The 17,870-nt window shown below is 43.8% G+C and overlaps 1 protein-coding gene across 8 annotated transcripts in view; it reads left to right on the top strand.

The window, feature by feature from the left end:
* The window catches only part of LOC126272418 (mucin-17-like), an 84,289-nt gene extending 66,697 nt beyond the window's left edge, over positions 1 to 17,592 (top strand). For all 8 annotated transcript variants that reach the window (XM_049975257.1, XM_049975258.1, XM_049975259.1 and 5 more), the window contains one exon: positions 12,141 to 17,592. In XM_049975257.1, coding sequence (XP_049831214.1) covers positions 12,141 to 17,005 — 4,865 coding nt within the window. In that variant the 3' untranslated portion in view covers positions 17,006 to 17,592. The remainder of the gene's footprint in view (positions 1 to 12,140) is intronic.
* Positions 17,593 to 17,870: the final 278 nt, after the last annotated feature.

Below are 17,870 nucleotides of genomic sequence, written 5' to 3'. Positions count from 1 at the left end.
TTCAGAAATGTAGTACAGGGATTCTAATTGGCCCAAACTTGACTACTATACATATTTAGCAGTCTGTCTCTAGTGAAACAGATTTCATCCATGAAAAGCTTCTACATATGCAGAAAAGTGAGGATCGGCTGTAGGGTGCTGCAAGAACTATTGATGCAAGATGACATGACATCTGAGGTCAACAGGTATCGAAGCAAGCACTTTCTGTGGGTGGTAGGGGTGTACCTTCATTTTCAGTAATATTTGCCACTCAGTACTCTGCAAAACATCAGTTTCATATGCAACTGATTGAGTGCTGATTGCAAGTGCCCTTGCAATTGCAAGTCAGGGGACTTCTTAGAGTGTTGTCTTTGGCCATTGTAATGTTGTGAGATTTGTTATTCGTCACAAATGACCAAAAATATTAACTCCCACGCCCAGTTAGTAGTTAGTTACTTACTAATTCCATATATCATTATTCATGATAACTGTTAGGGTGTGGAACAGGCCAATAAAACAAACATAAAACACATCACATATCTAAAAATGAAAAAATATTTATGACTAGTCTGTCAGATATTTTCATTTCCGTGGATAGATTATCAAACAGTTTTACAGCTGCATATTTCATCCTATTCTGTGCCAAAATAAGATTCATTATAGGGAAATGTAACTCATTTTTACCACTGGTGCTGTACATGTCAATATGTCTGTCAATCTCAATCTTAAGGGGACTGTTGATAACAAATTTCACACATGAATAAATGCTCTGTGATGTTGTGGTTAATAGGTCCAGTCACTTAGAGATGCCTGCAAGATGTACATGTATAACCCTACACAAGATTACTGTCCTTTGTGCAGTGAATACTTTTTGCCTAAGTGATGTGTTACCCCAGAATAGTGTGGCATCCCATAAGACATGAGTATATGAAAATACGCAAACTTACTGACTTCTGTACCCTCAAACTAGGCAATTATTCATATGGCAAAAGAAGCCAGCAAGCCTATTCAATTCTGTTCAGAGATATTATTTTCAAAATATATGTCTTCTCCCTCTAAGTCAGTTGTATCCAGTGATGTTTCATTCATTCTCATATTTTCAGCACATTAAAATTTATTCATGGTTTTTCCACTGCGTACTACTGGGGTCAGTGTGATCCCACCTTAAATTGTTTGTTTCTTTCTTCAACGTAACATTTATGAAAATAAAATGAATAATGTTATTTTGAATAGCCCTTACATGGTACACCTGCAACAATGAAAATGTTATTTCCCACATATTTGTACCCATTTCTAGGGTTTCTTGCATCAGTTGCTGTTGTACCATTGTAGTCAAAATCCTGGCAGAGAATGTAATTCAGCTGCTCCAATCCTGAATGGTACTGAGACATAAGAGGAACACTCCCCTAGATGGGCCATGAATAAGTTGGCATTGGATGGTACCACGCAGGTGTCCATAGCTATACCCTGAAATTGTTTGTAGGTAATGCCTTCAAAGGAGAAATAATTCAGGGTGAGAATACAGTTTGTGATGGCAACTAGGAAGGAAGTTGAAATTTCCTGGCAGATTAAAACTGTATGCCGGACCGAGACTCGAACTCGGGACCTTTGCCTTTCACGGGCAAGTGCTCTACCATCTGAGCTACCCAAGCACGACTCACGCCCTGTCCTCACAGCTCACTTCCGCCAGTACCTCATCTCGTACCTTCCAAACTTTACAAAAGCTCTTCTGCGAATCTTGCAGAACTAACACTCCTGTAAGAAAGGATATTGCGGAGACATGGCTTAGCCACAGCCTCAGGGATGTTTCCAGAATGAGATTTTCACTCTGCAGCAGAGTGTGCGCTGATATGAAACTTCCTGGCAGATTAAAACTGTGTGCCGGACTGAGATTCGAACTCGGGACCCCTACCTGTCGCAGGCAAGTGCTCTACCATCTGAGCCATCGTGCATGGGTAGCTCAGATGGTAGAGCTCTTGCCCGTGAAAGTCAAAGGCCCCGGTAGCTCAGATAGTAGAGCACTTTCCTGTGAAAGGCAAAGGTCCTGAGTTCAAGTCTCGGTCCGGCACACAGTTTTAATCTGCCAGGAAGTTTCATATCAGTGCACACTCCGCTGCTGAGTGAAAATCTCATTCAGGAAGGAGGTTGTTTGTTTCGAATCTGTCGAATGCTGGGAAAGTAGTGTTAAATAGCAATAAGACCATGGGCATTAGGAATGTTAGTGTAAAGGGAGGGGTGTGTGTGTGTGTGTGTGTGTGTGTGTGTGTGTGTGTGTGTGTGTGTGTGTTTGATTCCAATGAAGGCCTTTTTGGCTGAAAGCTTACTTGTTTGACAGTCTTTTTATTGTGACTATCTACAGCTCAACAACTCTGCTCTGTGGTGAACAGCAATCTATCCTTTTCATGTTATTGTCATTATTCCAGCCTGGATTTTACATTGTTTGATATTAAAAAAAAAATTGTCATCTGTAATTTTACTAATTGGATTAGGGGGGCCTTATAATATGGTTTACAAAATTTACATTAAATAATGCCTTATTTTTCTGTGACAGAGCGCATGATAATCTATCAAAATGTTTCATGAATATTTCCTAGTTAATCAGTGGAGATGTGTGTATTACGACAATCACATTATCGAACAATAGAAAATCCTGGATGGAATGTAAAAATATTATGAGAAGGAAAGTTACTTCTCACCATATAGCAGAGATGGTGAGTTGCAGATAGGCACAACAAAAAGACTTCCACACTTAAAGCTTTTGGCCAGTGGCCTTTATCAAAACACACACACACACACACACACACACACACACACACACACACACACACATATTCAAGCATATGTATGTATGGAAGGGACTTCTTGGTATGGAATGAGTGGCAGCTGTCAAAGTGGAGGTATTTCTGTTGGTTAGTAGGTTTGTGATATAGATGGAGGTACTGATTTAGCCATGTTGGAGGTCAACGTCTAGGAAGGTGGCTTGTTGGGTTGAGTAGGACCAGGTGAAGCAAATGGGGGAGAAGTTGTTGAGGTTCTGGAGGAATGTGGATAGGGTATCCTCACTTTCGATCCAGATAGCAAAGATGTCATCAATGAATCTGAACCAGGTGAAGGGTTTAGGATTCTGTGTGTTTTAGGAAGGAGATTGTTGGTTTGGAATGCGTCGGGCATTGGGAAAGGTAGTGTTCAATAGCGGTAAGGCCATGGGCATTAGGAATGTATAGGAGGGTAGGTTCTGGGTAATAGGTTGAAGGTGTCAGTGTAGAAGAGCAGAGATTCTCTTAGTGGAGGCAGAGAGCAGAGATTCTCTCAGCGGGAGCACAGTGACTGGCCACAATGACCAACTATATCCTCACCCACAATTACTTCTCCTTTGAAGGCATTACCTACAAACAAATCCAGGGTACGGCTATGAGCACCTGCATGGAACCATCCTATCCAATCAATTCATGAGCCATCCAGAGGAATCCTTCCTAAAACCCCAGAATCCTAAACCCCTCACCTGGTTCAGATTCATTAATGACATCTTTGCTATCTGGATTGAAGGTGAGGATACCCTATCCATATTCATACAGTACCTCAACAACTTCTCCCCCATTTGCTTCACCTTGGCCTACTCAACTCAACAAGCCACCTTCCTAGACGTTGACCTCCACCTCCAAGATGGCTACATCAGTACCAACCATCCACATCAAACCTACTAACCACCAGCAATACCTCCACTTCAACAGCTGCCACCCATACCATACCAAGAAGTTCCTTCTGTACAGCCTAGTCACCTATGGTAATCGCATCTGCAGTGATGAGCAGCCCCTCTCGAAGTATACCAAGTGTCTCACTGAAGCTTTCACTGACCATAATTATCCTCCCAACCTCTTACAAAAACAAATCTCCCATGCCGTTTCTTTCCAGTCTCCCACCTTCCAAAGTTCCACCGTCTGGCCACAGAGAAACATTCTCCTCGTATCTCAGTATCACCCAGGACTGGAGCAACTGATTTACATACTTTGCCAGGGTTTCGATTACCTCTAGTCGTGCCCTGAAATGAGAAATGTCCTGCCCACTATCCTTCCCACCCCTCCCACAGTGGTACTCCACTGTCCACCAAATCTACACAATATATTCGTCCATTCTTACACAACCCCTGCTCCTAATCCCTTACCTTATGGCTCGTACCCCTGTAATCTAGATGCAAGACCTGTCCCATATATCCTCCCACCACCACCTACTCCAGTCCGGTCACTAACACCATCTATTCATCAAAGGCAAGGGCTACTTGTGAAACCAGTCATTTGATCTACAAGCTAAGCTGCAACCATTGTGCTGAATTCTATGAAGGCAATGCAATCAAAAAGCTATCTGTCCGCATGAATGGCCACTGACAAACTGTGGCCAAGAAACAAGGGGACCGCCCTGTTGCTGAACACACTGCCAAACATGATATTCTTCATTTCAATGACTGCTTCACAGCCTGTGCCATGTGGATCCTTTACACCAACACCAGCATTTTCTGAAATGCACAGGTGGGAACTTTCCTTGCAGTACATCCTACGTTCACTTAACCCTCCTGGCCTCAATCTTCGTTAGTCGCTGTCCTCACCTGTTCAGGCCCTTCCCTGCTCCCATTCCAGCACTACGTAGCCATCATTCCACCACCACACCCAGTCTTTTTTATTTTTTTATTTTATTTATTTTTTTAAATTTAGTTCTCTCTCTCTCTCTCTCTCTCTCTCTCTCTCTACTTTTTCCCTCTGCGGGTCCGGGGTTTAGAATAGGCCCGAGGTATTCCTGCCTGTCGTAAGAGGCGACTCAAAGGAGTCCCTCCCCCTCAAGGGGGTAGTTAGTGCCTGCGTCCGGAGATGGGCGGTTCCACGGCCTATATTTGCGGTCATTTTGGTTTTTCACTTCTTCTGGTTTCTTTCTTTGTTCTTCTCCATCTCACTGTCTTACTTACTCTTCTCCTTGCCTCCTCCTCCTTGCCTCTTCCTCCTTGCCTCCTCCTCCTTGCCTCCTCCTCCTTGCCTCCTTCTCCTTGCCTCCTGCTCCTTGCCTCCTCCTCCTTGCCTCCTCCTCCTTGCCTCCTCCTCCTTGCCTCCTCCTCCTTGCCTCCTCCTCCTTGCCTCCTCCTCCTTGCCTCCTCCTCCTTGCCTCCTCCTCCTTGCCTCCTCCTCCTTGCCTCCTCCTCCTTGCCTCCTCCTCCTTGCCTCCTCCTCCTTGCCTTCTTCTCCTTGCCTTCTCTGGTCTCCGCCTCGGTGTTTGAGACAGTCTGTCCTTTCTCTCTCTCTCTCTCTCCCTTCTTTTTCCTCTTCTTCCTTCCTCCCTGTGTGTGCCTGAAGGCCGACCCACACGTTCACACGCGTAGCTGGTAACGGGGTAACGCGTAATTCCCCGCCCTGGGTAGACAAGTAAGGTGCGCACATATCCCCGGGTAAAGGCCAGGCCCAGGGAGGGGTGATTGCCTGAGCTGACACCTTCCGACCATGCCGATTAGTCCCTCCATCCATTTCTCGGGAGGTGTGACCTGAGGTGTAAACATTCACCTAAGGAGGGAGTGCCCTGTGAGAGGGTCCCCACAATGAAAGAGCGTGCCATCGGAGATGCTGGCAATCATGGGGGATTCCTCCACAGTGGATTTCTCTTCTTCTTCTCTCTTGACTTCTACCCAAAAACGGAAACTTGACCAGCCACCAGTGACAAAAGTACTACCGCCTGCCCCACAGTTCCTCGTAGTTTCTCGATCTGAGGACGGAAAGGATTTTTCTTCTGTCAACCCTTTCGTTATCCAGAAGGGCGTAGATGCCATAGCCGGATCTGTCAAGTCTTGTACCAGGTTGCGTAACGGTACCTTGTTACTAGAAACTGAGAGTGCCTTTCAGGCACAAAAACTGCTTCGGGCCACACTCCTGTACACGTTCCCTGTCCGGGTGGAGGCTTACCGCACTTTGAATTCGTCTCATGGTGTGGTATATACTAGATCACTTGACGGATTGACTGACGAGAAGATTCAGTCTTTCCTCGCTGAGCAGGGCGTGACAGCTGTCCATAGGGTCATGAAAAAGGTCAACAATGACCTTGTACCGACCCAGACACTTTTCTTGTTCTTTGATAGTGTTCAGCTGCTGTTGCGCATCAAAGCGGGCTATGAGGTTATTTCTGTTTGCTCCTATATCCTGACACCTGTGCGCTGTTACCAGTGTCAGCGTTTTAATCACACTCGCCAGTCTTGTTCCAATGCGGCTAAAAGTGTCACTTGTGGTAGGGATGCCCATGAGAGTGACTCTCCACCTCCGTCTCCTCATTGTGTTAACTGTCAGGATGACCATGCAGTGTCATCTCGTGACTGTCCCATCTACAAGGAAGAATGCTGTATACAGGAAACTCGGGTCAAAGAGAAAGTGTCCACCTCGGCTGCTCGCAAGCTATTTGCTAGTAGGAAGCCCATGCTGCTCCGAGTGGGGAAATACAGTACTGTCTTCACATCTCCTCGGACTACCATGGAGGTGGCGACGCAGACATGCAATCTGACCTTCAGCACTACAGTTGTCCGTTTGGCCATTGCTAAGATTGCCCGGTCGACGTCTCCTCTTCCTCCCGTCACCCCTCCGATACAAGCACCTTCATCAGCTTCTGCCAAGACGAAGACCCAGAAGTCAGATGCACAGGCCTTCAAGAAGGAACTGTCCCATGCAGACTTCCTATGTACCCCAAACTCCCAGCCATCGACCAGTACTTCCACTAAACAACCTTCCAAGAAGGTTCATAGGAAGCACAGTTCTCCTTCTCCGTCACGGCGCATTTCTTCTCCTGCGCCATCCAGTGGTTGCCACCCTAGGCCGTCATCCATTTCGCCTGGCCACACCGTTGGTAGCCAAACATCTGGCCGTTCACTGGCGGCGGAAGCTCCCCCTCCCAGCCATCTTAACAAGATGGCTGATGAACCTATAGAACCAATGGACGATGACTGTCTGCCTACTGATAGCGGCGGCAGTGCTCGCTCGAATCCAGGCCCTCAGCGGCCTTCGAGGTGACCCCTTCTTGCATCTTCTTTTTCTTCTCACAATGGCACTTATTCACTGCAATATTTGCAGCATTCGCTCCAACTGAGAGGACTTAAAGTTGCTGCTCCACTTGCACCATCCGCTAGTCGTAGCCCTCCACGAAATGAAGCTACGCCCATGCAATCAAATTGCCTTGGCACACTACACCTCTGTGCGTTTTGACCTACCCCCTGTGGCAGTTATTCCGGCTCTTGGAGGGGTTATGTTGCTGGTCCGGGATGATATTTACTACGATCCCATCACATTGCACACCAGCCTGCGGGCAGTTGCTGTCCGAATTACTCTCCCCACTTTTACATTTTCCATTTGTACCGTTTACACTCCATCATCGTCTGCCATTACCAGGGCAGACATGATGCAAATTATTGCTCAGCTACCTGCACCATTTTTGTTAACTGGAGACTTCAATGCCCACCATCCCCTTTGGGGCTCTCCAGCATCCTACCCGAGGGGCTCCCTGTTAGCAGAGCTTTTCAACCAGCTTAATCTTGTCTGCCTCAATACTGGCGCCCCCACTTTTCTTTCGGACACAACTCACACCTATAACCATTTAGACCTCTCTATATGTACTACCCAACTTGCACGCCGCTTTGAGTGGTATGCACTTTCTGATACATATTCGAGCGACCACTTCCAGTGTGTTATCCATCTCCTGCATCATACCCCCTCTCCGTGCTCAACTAGTTGGAACATATCCAAAGCAGACTGGGGGCTCTTCTCTTACAGGGCGACCTTTCAGGATCAAACCTTCACAAGCTGCGATAGTCAGGTCGCACACCTCACGTAAGTCATTCTCACTGCTGCTGAATATTCCATCCCTCACACTACTTCTTTTCCACGTCACGTACCTGTCTGCAGCATGTAGAGATGCTTTACGTGCTAGTCGACATGCTTTACGCACCTTTAAATGCCACCCTACAGTGACGAATTGCATCAATTATAAACTATTACGTGCGCAGTGTCGTCGTATTATTAAAGAAAGCAAGAAAGCCAGCTGGGCTTCTTTCACAAGCACCTTCAACAGTTTTACTCCTTCTTCTGTTGTCTGGGGTAGCCTGTGCTGGCTATCTGGCACTAAGGTCCACTCACCAGTTTCTGGCTTGACGGTCGCGAATGGCGTCCTTGTGGCCCCTGAGGATGTCTCCAATGCCTTCGGCCACTTTTCCGCTCATTACCACCCTGCCTTCCTCCCCCATAAACAGGCAGAGGAGGCTAGGCCACCTAACTTCCGCTCCTCGAATCGTGTAAGTTATAATGCCCCATTCACCATGCGGGAACTTGAAAATGCACTTGCCCGGTCACGGTCTTCCGCTCCAGGGCCTGATTCTATTCATATTCAGATGCTGAAGAACCTTTCTCCTGCGGGTAAAGGTTCCCTTCTTCATACTTATAATCGCATCTGGATTGAGGGACATGTCCCCGCATGCTGGCGTGAGTCTATTGTTGTACCGATTCCTAAGCCAGGGAAGGACAAGCACTTGCCTTCCAGTTATTGACCCATCTCGCTTACCAGCTGTGTCTGTAAGGTGATGGAGCGAATGGTTAAGTCTTGTTTGGTTTGGCTGCTCGAATCTCAACGCCTACTAGAATGTGGATTTCGTAGGCACCGCTCTGCTGTTGACCATCTGGTTACCTTGTCGACCTTCATTATGAATAACTTCTTGCAGAAGCACCCAACTGCGGCTGTGTTCTTTGATTTCGAGAAGGCTTATGACACCTGTTGGAGGGCGGGCATTCTCCGCACCATGCATACATGGGGCCTTCGCGGTTGCCTCCCTCTTTTTATTCGTTCCTTTTAATGGATCAACAGTTCAGGGTACGTGTGGGTTCTGTCCTGTCAGACACCTTTCGCCAGGAGAATGGGGTGCCACAGGGCTCAGTTTTGAGCGTCGCTCTCTTCGCCATAGCGATCAATCCAATAATGGATTGCCGCCCAGCTGATGTATCAGGCTCCCTTTTCGTGGACAATTTTACCATCTATTGCAGTGTGCAGTGTACATGTTTCCTGGAGGGCTGTCTTTGCTGTTGTCTTGACCGTCTTTACTCCTGGAGTGTCGCCAATGGCGTCCATTTTTCTGCCGAGAAGACGGTCTATATTAACTTCTGGCGCTACAAAGAGTTTCTCCCACCGTCCTTACGATTCGGTCCCGTTGCTCTCCCATTCGTGGAGACAACAAAATTTTTAGGTCTTACATTTCACAGGAAACATAGCTGGTCTCCACATGTGTCATATTTGACTGCCCATTGTACCCGTTTCCGTGTTCTCAGTGGTATGTCGTGGGGAGCAGATCGAAGCGTCATACTTCGCCGATACTGGTCGATCGTCCGCTCCAAGCTGGATTATGGGAGCTTCGTATACTCCTCTGCACGGCCGTCCTTCTTACGCCGCCTCAACTCCATACAACATCGGGCTTTATGTCTTGCGATCGGAGCGTTTTATACTAGTCCCGTCGAGAGTCTTCATGCTGAAGCTGGTGAATTGCCACTCACCTACCGGCGCAATATACTGCTTTGCCAGTATGCCTGTTGGCTACTGTCAATGCCCGACCACCCGTCTCATCGTTCCTTTTTTGACGACTCTCTCGACCGTCAATATGGGTTGTATGTCTCTGCCCTGCTACCCCCTCGAGTTCGCTTTCGTTGCCTCCTTCAACACCTTGATTTTCACTCCCTGCAACCTTTAGAGTGGGCGAGAGCCACACACCACCTTGGCTCCAGGCTCAGGTTCGTATTCACCTTGACCTCAGCTCGCTCCCAAAGGAGGTTACCCCCCCAGTTCAGTATACCACTGCTGTTTTGTCGAACTTCGTTTGAAGTTCATTAATATGAGCTTCATTTATACAGATGGCTCTAAGACCAGTGACAGGGTTGGGTGTTCTTTTATTACCGGGGAACAAAGTTTCAAATACTGGCTCCATGGCCATTGTTTGATCTTCACAGCTGAGCTCTTTGCCCTCTACCAGGCTGTTCTTTACATCTGCCGCCACCGACATTCTGCTTATGTCATCTGCTCCGATTCCATGAGCGCCATCCAGAGCCTCAGTGATCCATATCCGGTTCACCCTTTCGTGCACTGGATCCAACGTTCTCTTCAGCAGCTGGTGGACGACGGTTCTCCGGTTAGCTTTATGTGGGTTCCTGGCCATGTCGGTATCCCTGGGAATGAAACTGCAGATGCCACGGCCAAGGCTGCAGTCCTCCAGCCTCGGACAGCTTCTTGTTGTGTCCCTTCATCAGATTGTAGCAGGATCATTTGTTGGCGCATTTTATCGCTGTGGCATGCTGATTGGGCTGCACTTATGGACAACAAGCTTCGGGCCTTGAAACCTCTTCCCGTGGCTTGGATGTCCTCCTCCCGCCCTTCTCGGCGGGAGGAGGTCGTTTTGGCCCGTTTACAAATTGGACACTGCTGGTTCAGCCATCACCATCTGCTGATGGCTGCGCCGGTGCCATTCTGCCTATGTGGGCAATTGCTGATGGTCTGCCACATTTTAACGACCTGTCCAGATTTTAATACACTGTGTCTAGATCTTGGCGTGCCATGTACTCTGGATGCCATTTTAGCGGATGACCCAGGAGCAGCTGCTCGCGTTCTTCATTTTATCAACTTGACAAACCTGTCTAAGGACATTTTATTATGCTGGTTTTTTTGTTTTTTTAAGTCCTCTCTCTGCCTGTCTATGTCTTTTATAGTATTGTCCCTTTTAGTTGCTGTTTTAACCTTGTGCCTCACGGTGCATTCCTAACTGAGTCTGGGCGCTAATGACCATTGTATTTGTGCCCCCGGAAAAAAATCTCTCTCTCCTTTTCCACTACGTGGCTCCCCCCCCCCCCCCCTTTCCCCTCCCCACATCTGCCCTGCCCTCCGCCTAGCCTGCAGCACTTTCACCCACCCAGTCGCTACTCACATCATGCAGTGATGCTGCTGCTCACAGTGTGGTTTCAGTTCCCTGAGACTGGAGCCATGTGCGTGAGTTGCATTTGCTCATGTGTGTGTGTGTGTGTGTGTGTGTGTGTGTGTATGTGTGTGTATGTGTGTGTATGCATGCGTGCGTGCGCACGCCCATTTGTGTGTCTGTTGTTGACAAAGGCCATTGGCCAAAAGCTTTAAGCATGAGAGTCTTTCTGTTGTGCCTATCTGTGACTCAGCATCTCTGCTATATGGCGAGTATCAACTTTCCCTCTTATAATATTGTAACAATTACATTATTATATTCCCCAATATTAACTCACAAGCACATGCTTTTATATCCTAATCTGTACACATTTATTTCTACATTTTTGCATGACATTGATTTTTTTATTAATGTGATGGTAACTCCCATTATCCACAATGTCTCTACATGAATATGCATCTAATTTATAACCACTTATGAGAAGGTTTTCTGTGCCTGTTGTTGTTGCTCAGACAGACAATTGACATCAATTTTTTTTCAGCTGCTAAGGGCTTGCAAGCAAATTAGCAACTTATTTACTTTGTTTTTTACCACATAATATTCTGATGAAGCAATTTGATTTCTCTTTTCATTCTATTATTATAAGACCAAATGGGACTCTGTCAGTTTGTTCCCTTAATACAGTCTTGGTGAATTCTGAATTTTGATCTAAAGTTGGCGTCTCGCCTGATTCCAAAACCACAAGGATATGCCTTTGTGTACTGCTGGACACCCTTGTGTCTTCTTCTTCTATTCAGCTGTAGCCCGTAAGAAGTACAACCCAAATCTTCCTATACCAACTACCAGAACAGCAACCATATAAGATATTGCATTTGTCTGAAGGAGCCTCAGCTCCTTATTTACTTGCTTAACAACAGAGTTAAGCCAGGGCTCATCATGGTGCCACTCACATTTGTGTGCTCATTAGCTGCTCCTATTTTGTGTTTCGCACCACTAATACTGTATTTTTCATTCTTAGTCAGGATATTTCCAGCTGTCCCAACCATCAACACCTGATCTTCTTTTTCAAAGTACTCATACATGTTTCCAAAGTTTTCAGTGAATATTAGTTTTACATTTGTTCTCTTCTGTACAGTTGGAAGTTCCTGCAATAATTTAATGTAAGAACCCTTGAATGTGATCAATATTTTGTTTTGTTTTGCTTTAGGTTCTGCTCCAGGCACAGAAAGGAGAGCCCATCTTGTAAACAGAAACCAGCTGCAAAAAGTAGTGAAATTCAGCCAGCCATCTGAAATACGTGCAAGTACAATTGCTTGTGTTAAGAAGTTGCTTGAATGTGCCAGAGAGAAACAAAGAAAACGGGGTAGATACCATAAGTATTCACCAGAAATACGTGAACAAATTGCCCAGTATGTTACTGAAAAAGGTGCTAGTGAAGCTGCTCGCTATTTCTCAAAGAAACTGGGCAGAGTTGTAAGTGAAAGTACTATACGTAATATTTTTAAAATTCATAATAGTTACACACCAGAGCTGAAACAGGAAATTGGAAAATATGCTGTGATATATGGTGTTCGGGCTGCATCAGATCATTTCACTCAGAAATTGGGACGTGCCACAAAATTGGGTATAGTACACAAATTTAAAAGATTATATCTTAGTCAAATTCCAACACAACTAAAGAAGAAAATCAACAAGAAAAGGTCTAATGTAAGTCATAAAAGACATTACAGTGACGAACTTAAAGAAGAGATAGGAAATTATGCTTTTAAATATACTGTTGGTGCTGCTATACAGCATTATTCAAGAAAATTTGGTCATCCTATAACAGAAACTGTAGTTCGTAGATTCCGAAAAATGTATTTGCAGAAGACTTTTGAAAAACAGTCTCAATGGAAGCAGAAACAGGAGCAGTTGGCAGTTCAACAGAAAGGAAAACAACTGCAGCATGAAATAGCACAACAACAAATACATTTGAACATCGAAGAAAATACTTTTAAACATCAAGTGGAACAGGCTTTTACACAAAACCACATTCATGAGAGTTGTGTACAAAGTGCAGACACAGTCAGTGCAATGCAGACTATAAATATTTTGCAAAGTTCTATGAGTGTTCTAAATGACCCTCAGTTCAGTGACTCTCCTAATGCTATATTTCCATCACCAGCTGCTGCGTCATCCAACTGTGCCTCCTTCAATCAACACAGTAGTTCTGTTCTTGATATACAGCCTTACACCCAGTGCAGTGGCTCAGTTGCTTCATCATCATTAGTATTCCCGAGCCAGTTTAATCATATTGTGGATAGTACCCCAGTTTCAAATGATCCTAATATTTCTGTCCAAGAGTATCAGCATAATGAGTTTTACTCATATTACAATGAACACAGTCAGCGAGAAGACATAAACTCAATCTCAGGAAACAACTACATTTCTTCATTGCAGCTACCACCATTGTCACATTTTTCTGATGCTGAGCTTGCTAATAAGACAATATCTGCTCTCGATGGAATGCCAGCACATCCCAGAAAACAACAGAGTTTTCAACTATCAAACAGCAGCAGTCATGGCACTGATAGACTTGTATCACAAATTCATTCTGTGTTGTCACAAACTGGAGATGTCCTTTTCCAGCAAGAGGGTATTCCACAACTGACTGAGACTAATGCTACCATTCAGTTAAATTCAGATCAAGCTGGAGGGGGAAATACAAATGACACAATACCAACCACTAAATATTCAGGTGACAGTTGTCGGTTGCACACCAGTCCATCGTGTTTCTCTGTCAGTCATGTTTGTACTAAAGCATCAACTGAATATAGTGTGAACACCTTGTTCGATGACCAGAATAACACATTTTTGCTGCCACCTAGGGGAGACTGTAATATTTCAACATACAACAAATGTAATGAGGTTAAAGCACTCAATGTACCATATCCATCTGGACCAGCGACAGTTCATGAAGCTAATTCCACCAATTCACCAATGTTTTTGTTGAATAAAGGTGCCAAATCTCCAGTACCAGCTTCTGATGTTACTAACAGTCATTTATATTCAGTCCAGTGTACACCAGATACACTTCAGCCACTAGAGCCAGAGGCAAGAAATGTCTTGCAAATACATGAGACAACTGCCACATTAAACTCATCACCACCGCTAAGTACTCTCAGCTCTCAAAACTCTGAGCAGCAGTCACCATTGTCTTTTGTAATAAGCAGCACTAATGCACCAGTCACTCAAAAAACATTAAAAACATCTATCACACCTGCATCATCAGTGATATGTGAGGTAATAAAAAATATAAAACCAGTTACATCAGACCCATCTGTATTGCCAGCTGATGTTCCTCAGAAGCCTGCAACACCTTTATCTTCATCTTTGTTCAAAGAGAAACAAATGGATACATCAGCTACTATGTATCCTTCCTCCTCTGTATCTAAGGAAACCATGTCTTCTAGCACCAGTCACCCTTTTTTAGTACAATCACCAGTCAACCGGGCAGCACCATTGTATACTGTAGCTACCACATCTTCAAGGACTACAACAAAAAGTGTAGCATGTGCTTATGCAATAACTCTTGCTCAAGAAGAAAAAAAGAAAATAAAGGTACCTCTCAGGTACTTTTCTCAATCACAGCTCACAGAACCACCACCTCTTGTTGCTATTACCCAGTCAAAAATATCTCTTGGACAGTCTCCTTCACATGTGGCTGTGTTTCCAGTAACATCTGTAACAGAAACACTTTGTACGGTGGACTCAAGACAGAAAATTCCCCCACTTGCAGTGCTACCCCACCCTACTCCCAGTCAATTAAGTGAATCAACTCCATTACAGAACTCAGTCATCATTGGTCATTCACACTCATCTGAAAAACAGTCTCCTGTGTATCAACTTGATTCAGCACATACAGTTTCCCAGCATGAAAAAGTGAAAACGTTAAAGCCATTAATTAGTTCAGAGGAAACACTAGATCAGAGAACTGATAATCAGTCTAAATTGTCAGACAGGGATTCTTTGGTATATCCAATAGATAAGGTAGTCATGTCATCTGTATCATCGGGTTCAAATACAGATCATGCTAAAAACAAATTCAACTCTATGCAGAAGAAAATTTCACCTTCAGCAGGGCCTTCATCTTCATTGCATTCTGTGAACAATTTAATAATAATGCAAAATCATGGCACAGTATCACAATCACTATCATCTTCGGTGGCATCACATCAAATGACTCTCACTCCTGAAGGTGCCATTACGCATGCAGTTACTGCACAAACAAAACCAAATTTTGTAGAAAACATTCATCACAGTACCTCTGTATCTTCTTCAGTCCAAAATACAAACATGTTAACTGCAAAACTGGATCTCTTGGGACCAGCATGTTCTGTTGCTCATATTGCTCATCCAAAAACTGGCTCATCATCAAAGATACCTGAGTTAGCAAACTCACCTGTCACAGACACAAGACCATCAGCTGCAACAATTTCAGTGCAGGCCTTGACAGCTGTATCAGACTTTAAACACACTGTGACAACTGCTTCCATAAATTCACATGTAATTGTTATGTCATCACAGGCTGCAGCTGTATGCAGGCCTAAAGTGTCAACAGTATTAAGCTCAACACCTGTGGACACTGCAGTACCAGTAAATTCTTTACCAGATTTAACCTCTATTAATGTCCAATCAAGTACTGAGGAAATCCCCATCATTGTTGAATACCACAACAAACAAAAGCAGGGTATGGAAAGTAGATCTGAGGTTCCGACAGATTCGAAACATCTAACTACATGCAGAAGTAAAGGTGAGGTACACAGTCCAGTTGTGACACTTCCAACAATACATAATTTAAATTATATTACTGTGGCATCATCACACACACCAGTAATGAGTCATAAGCTTACAGTCCCTTGCAACAACACTGGATCAAATTGTACATCTACACAAGATTCTTGCATCACTTCAAACTCTTTGACAACACTAAAACCAGGGAATTCGTCCCCGTGCTATACAGGCTCCGTAGGTAGTAGTAATACTTCATGGAATGGTGTTACCAGAATACCTTCTACTAATAATTTATCAGATAATGCCATTATATCTTCTAGTAATGCCTCAGCAACTGCCACAGCTGCAAGCCCCTCACTTTTGAATAAAAACTGTTTAGCATCAAAGAGTACTTCATTAGACTACTTGGCTGAAGTACCGTTAACTAATACTTCAGCAAGTACAACAGCTACATCTACTGCACTTCACATTTTCTTGGACAACCTGCCTGAAATAAGCTCTAGTAGAACTATTGTGAAACATTCCAATCCAATATCAAACAGTAAAAATTCATCAACCTTTACAGACGCAACATTTTCATATAAAAATAAAGGATCCCTAAGCTGTACTGCAGCAAGTTATACAGACACAACATATTCAAGTAAAAAATTGTCTAGTACCAAGGCTACACCAGTCTCTGCTAATAACTCACTGGAAAGTACAGTCAGAGTTTCACCTAGTAAAGACTTGTTGACTGGTTTAGAGGCTCCTGGCATTACCAAAGGTGATGATAAACCTAACCCTGTTGCTACTAAAAAATCTCAAAAAAAAGTGTTGTCAAGAAGTTTTAAAGGCTGTAAACGAGGAAATTACTGTGTATATAGCCCTGAACTACGTGCTGAAATGGGTAAATACGCTGCAGAACATGGAAGTCAGCAGGCGTGTTTGTATTTCAAACATGTTCTCGGAGTTGAGATTCCATCAAGTACAATGAGAACACTTAGAGACAAATATTTATTGAAACGTGAACATTGTACATTTGATCAGAAGGTTTTGAATAAGGAGGTAACATCATTGGGATATGGACAACGTGGAAGGCCAATGAGGTTGGGGAAATATGATGAGGAAGTTCGTCGGTGTATACAAGAAATAGTAAAAACAGGTGAACCTGTGTCATCTTACCTTGTCATTGAGACAGCAAGGCAAGTGTTAATGCAGTATGATCCCAGTCTTCTGGAAGAAAATGGTGGGAACATAAAATTGAATGTTTCATGGGCAAAGTCATTCTTGAGGCGCACAGGTTTGAGAAATAATTCATAACACATATAGCAGCACAAAAAATGATTAGTTTCCTAAAAGGAAACAAAAAGTAATCGATTCTCGGAAAACAACAAAACCTGAGCTTACAAATTCTTGTCAGGCTGTGATATCATTTGATACCTGTTTTAAATACGTTTATATTTTTTAGTAATAAGGATTTACTGTAAGTTGGGAGTGATCTTGGTATCATGTATCCTCCATTTTATATGCCACAGTTCTATGTGGCATATAAGTAGTGACTCAGAGCATTCATACTATACTATGTAACTTGTTGGTGCTGCTCATATTAGTTGAATGTTCTAAGATTGGCTGCACTCCACTATTTTGTAAAATGTGATTCTGAATAGTGGAACTTGACATTTTACTATTGCTGTTAAATGTTAGGAATGTTCATGGAAGTGTAAGCAAAAATATCTAGAAGAAAAGCATATTTTTTTATCTTTGTAATTTTGGAAATCAAATTTCTGTTATTTCTCTTAACTGTTATTACCTGAATCACTGTTTGTCTCAAATGTTTGTTAATTTATATTGTTGTGTGTATGCTGTGTTTGTGAATAAAATACAATGAAAATTTGTTTATATAACACACACAATGTTGAATGAAATATTCATTTAAATATAGATCAAGCAGGAGCAGAGATATAACATACCAACAGCCATAAAATTGTTTGATATTAGAACCAAAATCAGAGGAAAGATATGGAGAAAATTGGACTAATCAGATGTTAATTTGGAAAATTGTGATGTGACAAGCTTTCGGGCTTGGTGGTGAAATGCGAGGATTCTGTGTGTGTCTGTGAGTGGCCTTTTTGCATTACCCAGAATGTAGACACAGGCTGGTTGCAGCTAGGTCATATGGTGAATA

The sequence above is a fragment of the Schistocerca gregaria genome, chromosome 5 (assembly GCF_023897955.1).
Source record: "Schistocerca gregaria isolate iqSchGreg1 chromosome 5, iqSchGreg1.2, whole genome shotgun sequence".
NCBI lineage: Eukaryota > Metazoa > Arthropoda > Insecta > Orthoptera > Acrididae > Schistocerca > Schistocerca gregaria.
This window is presented reverse-complemented; position numbering and strand designations above follow the sequence as displayed.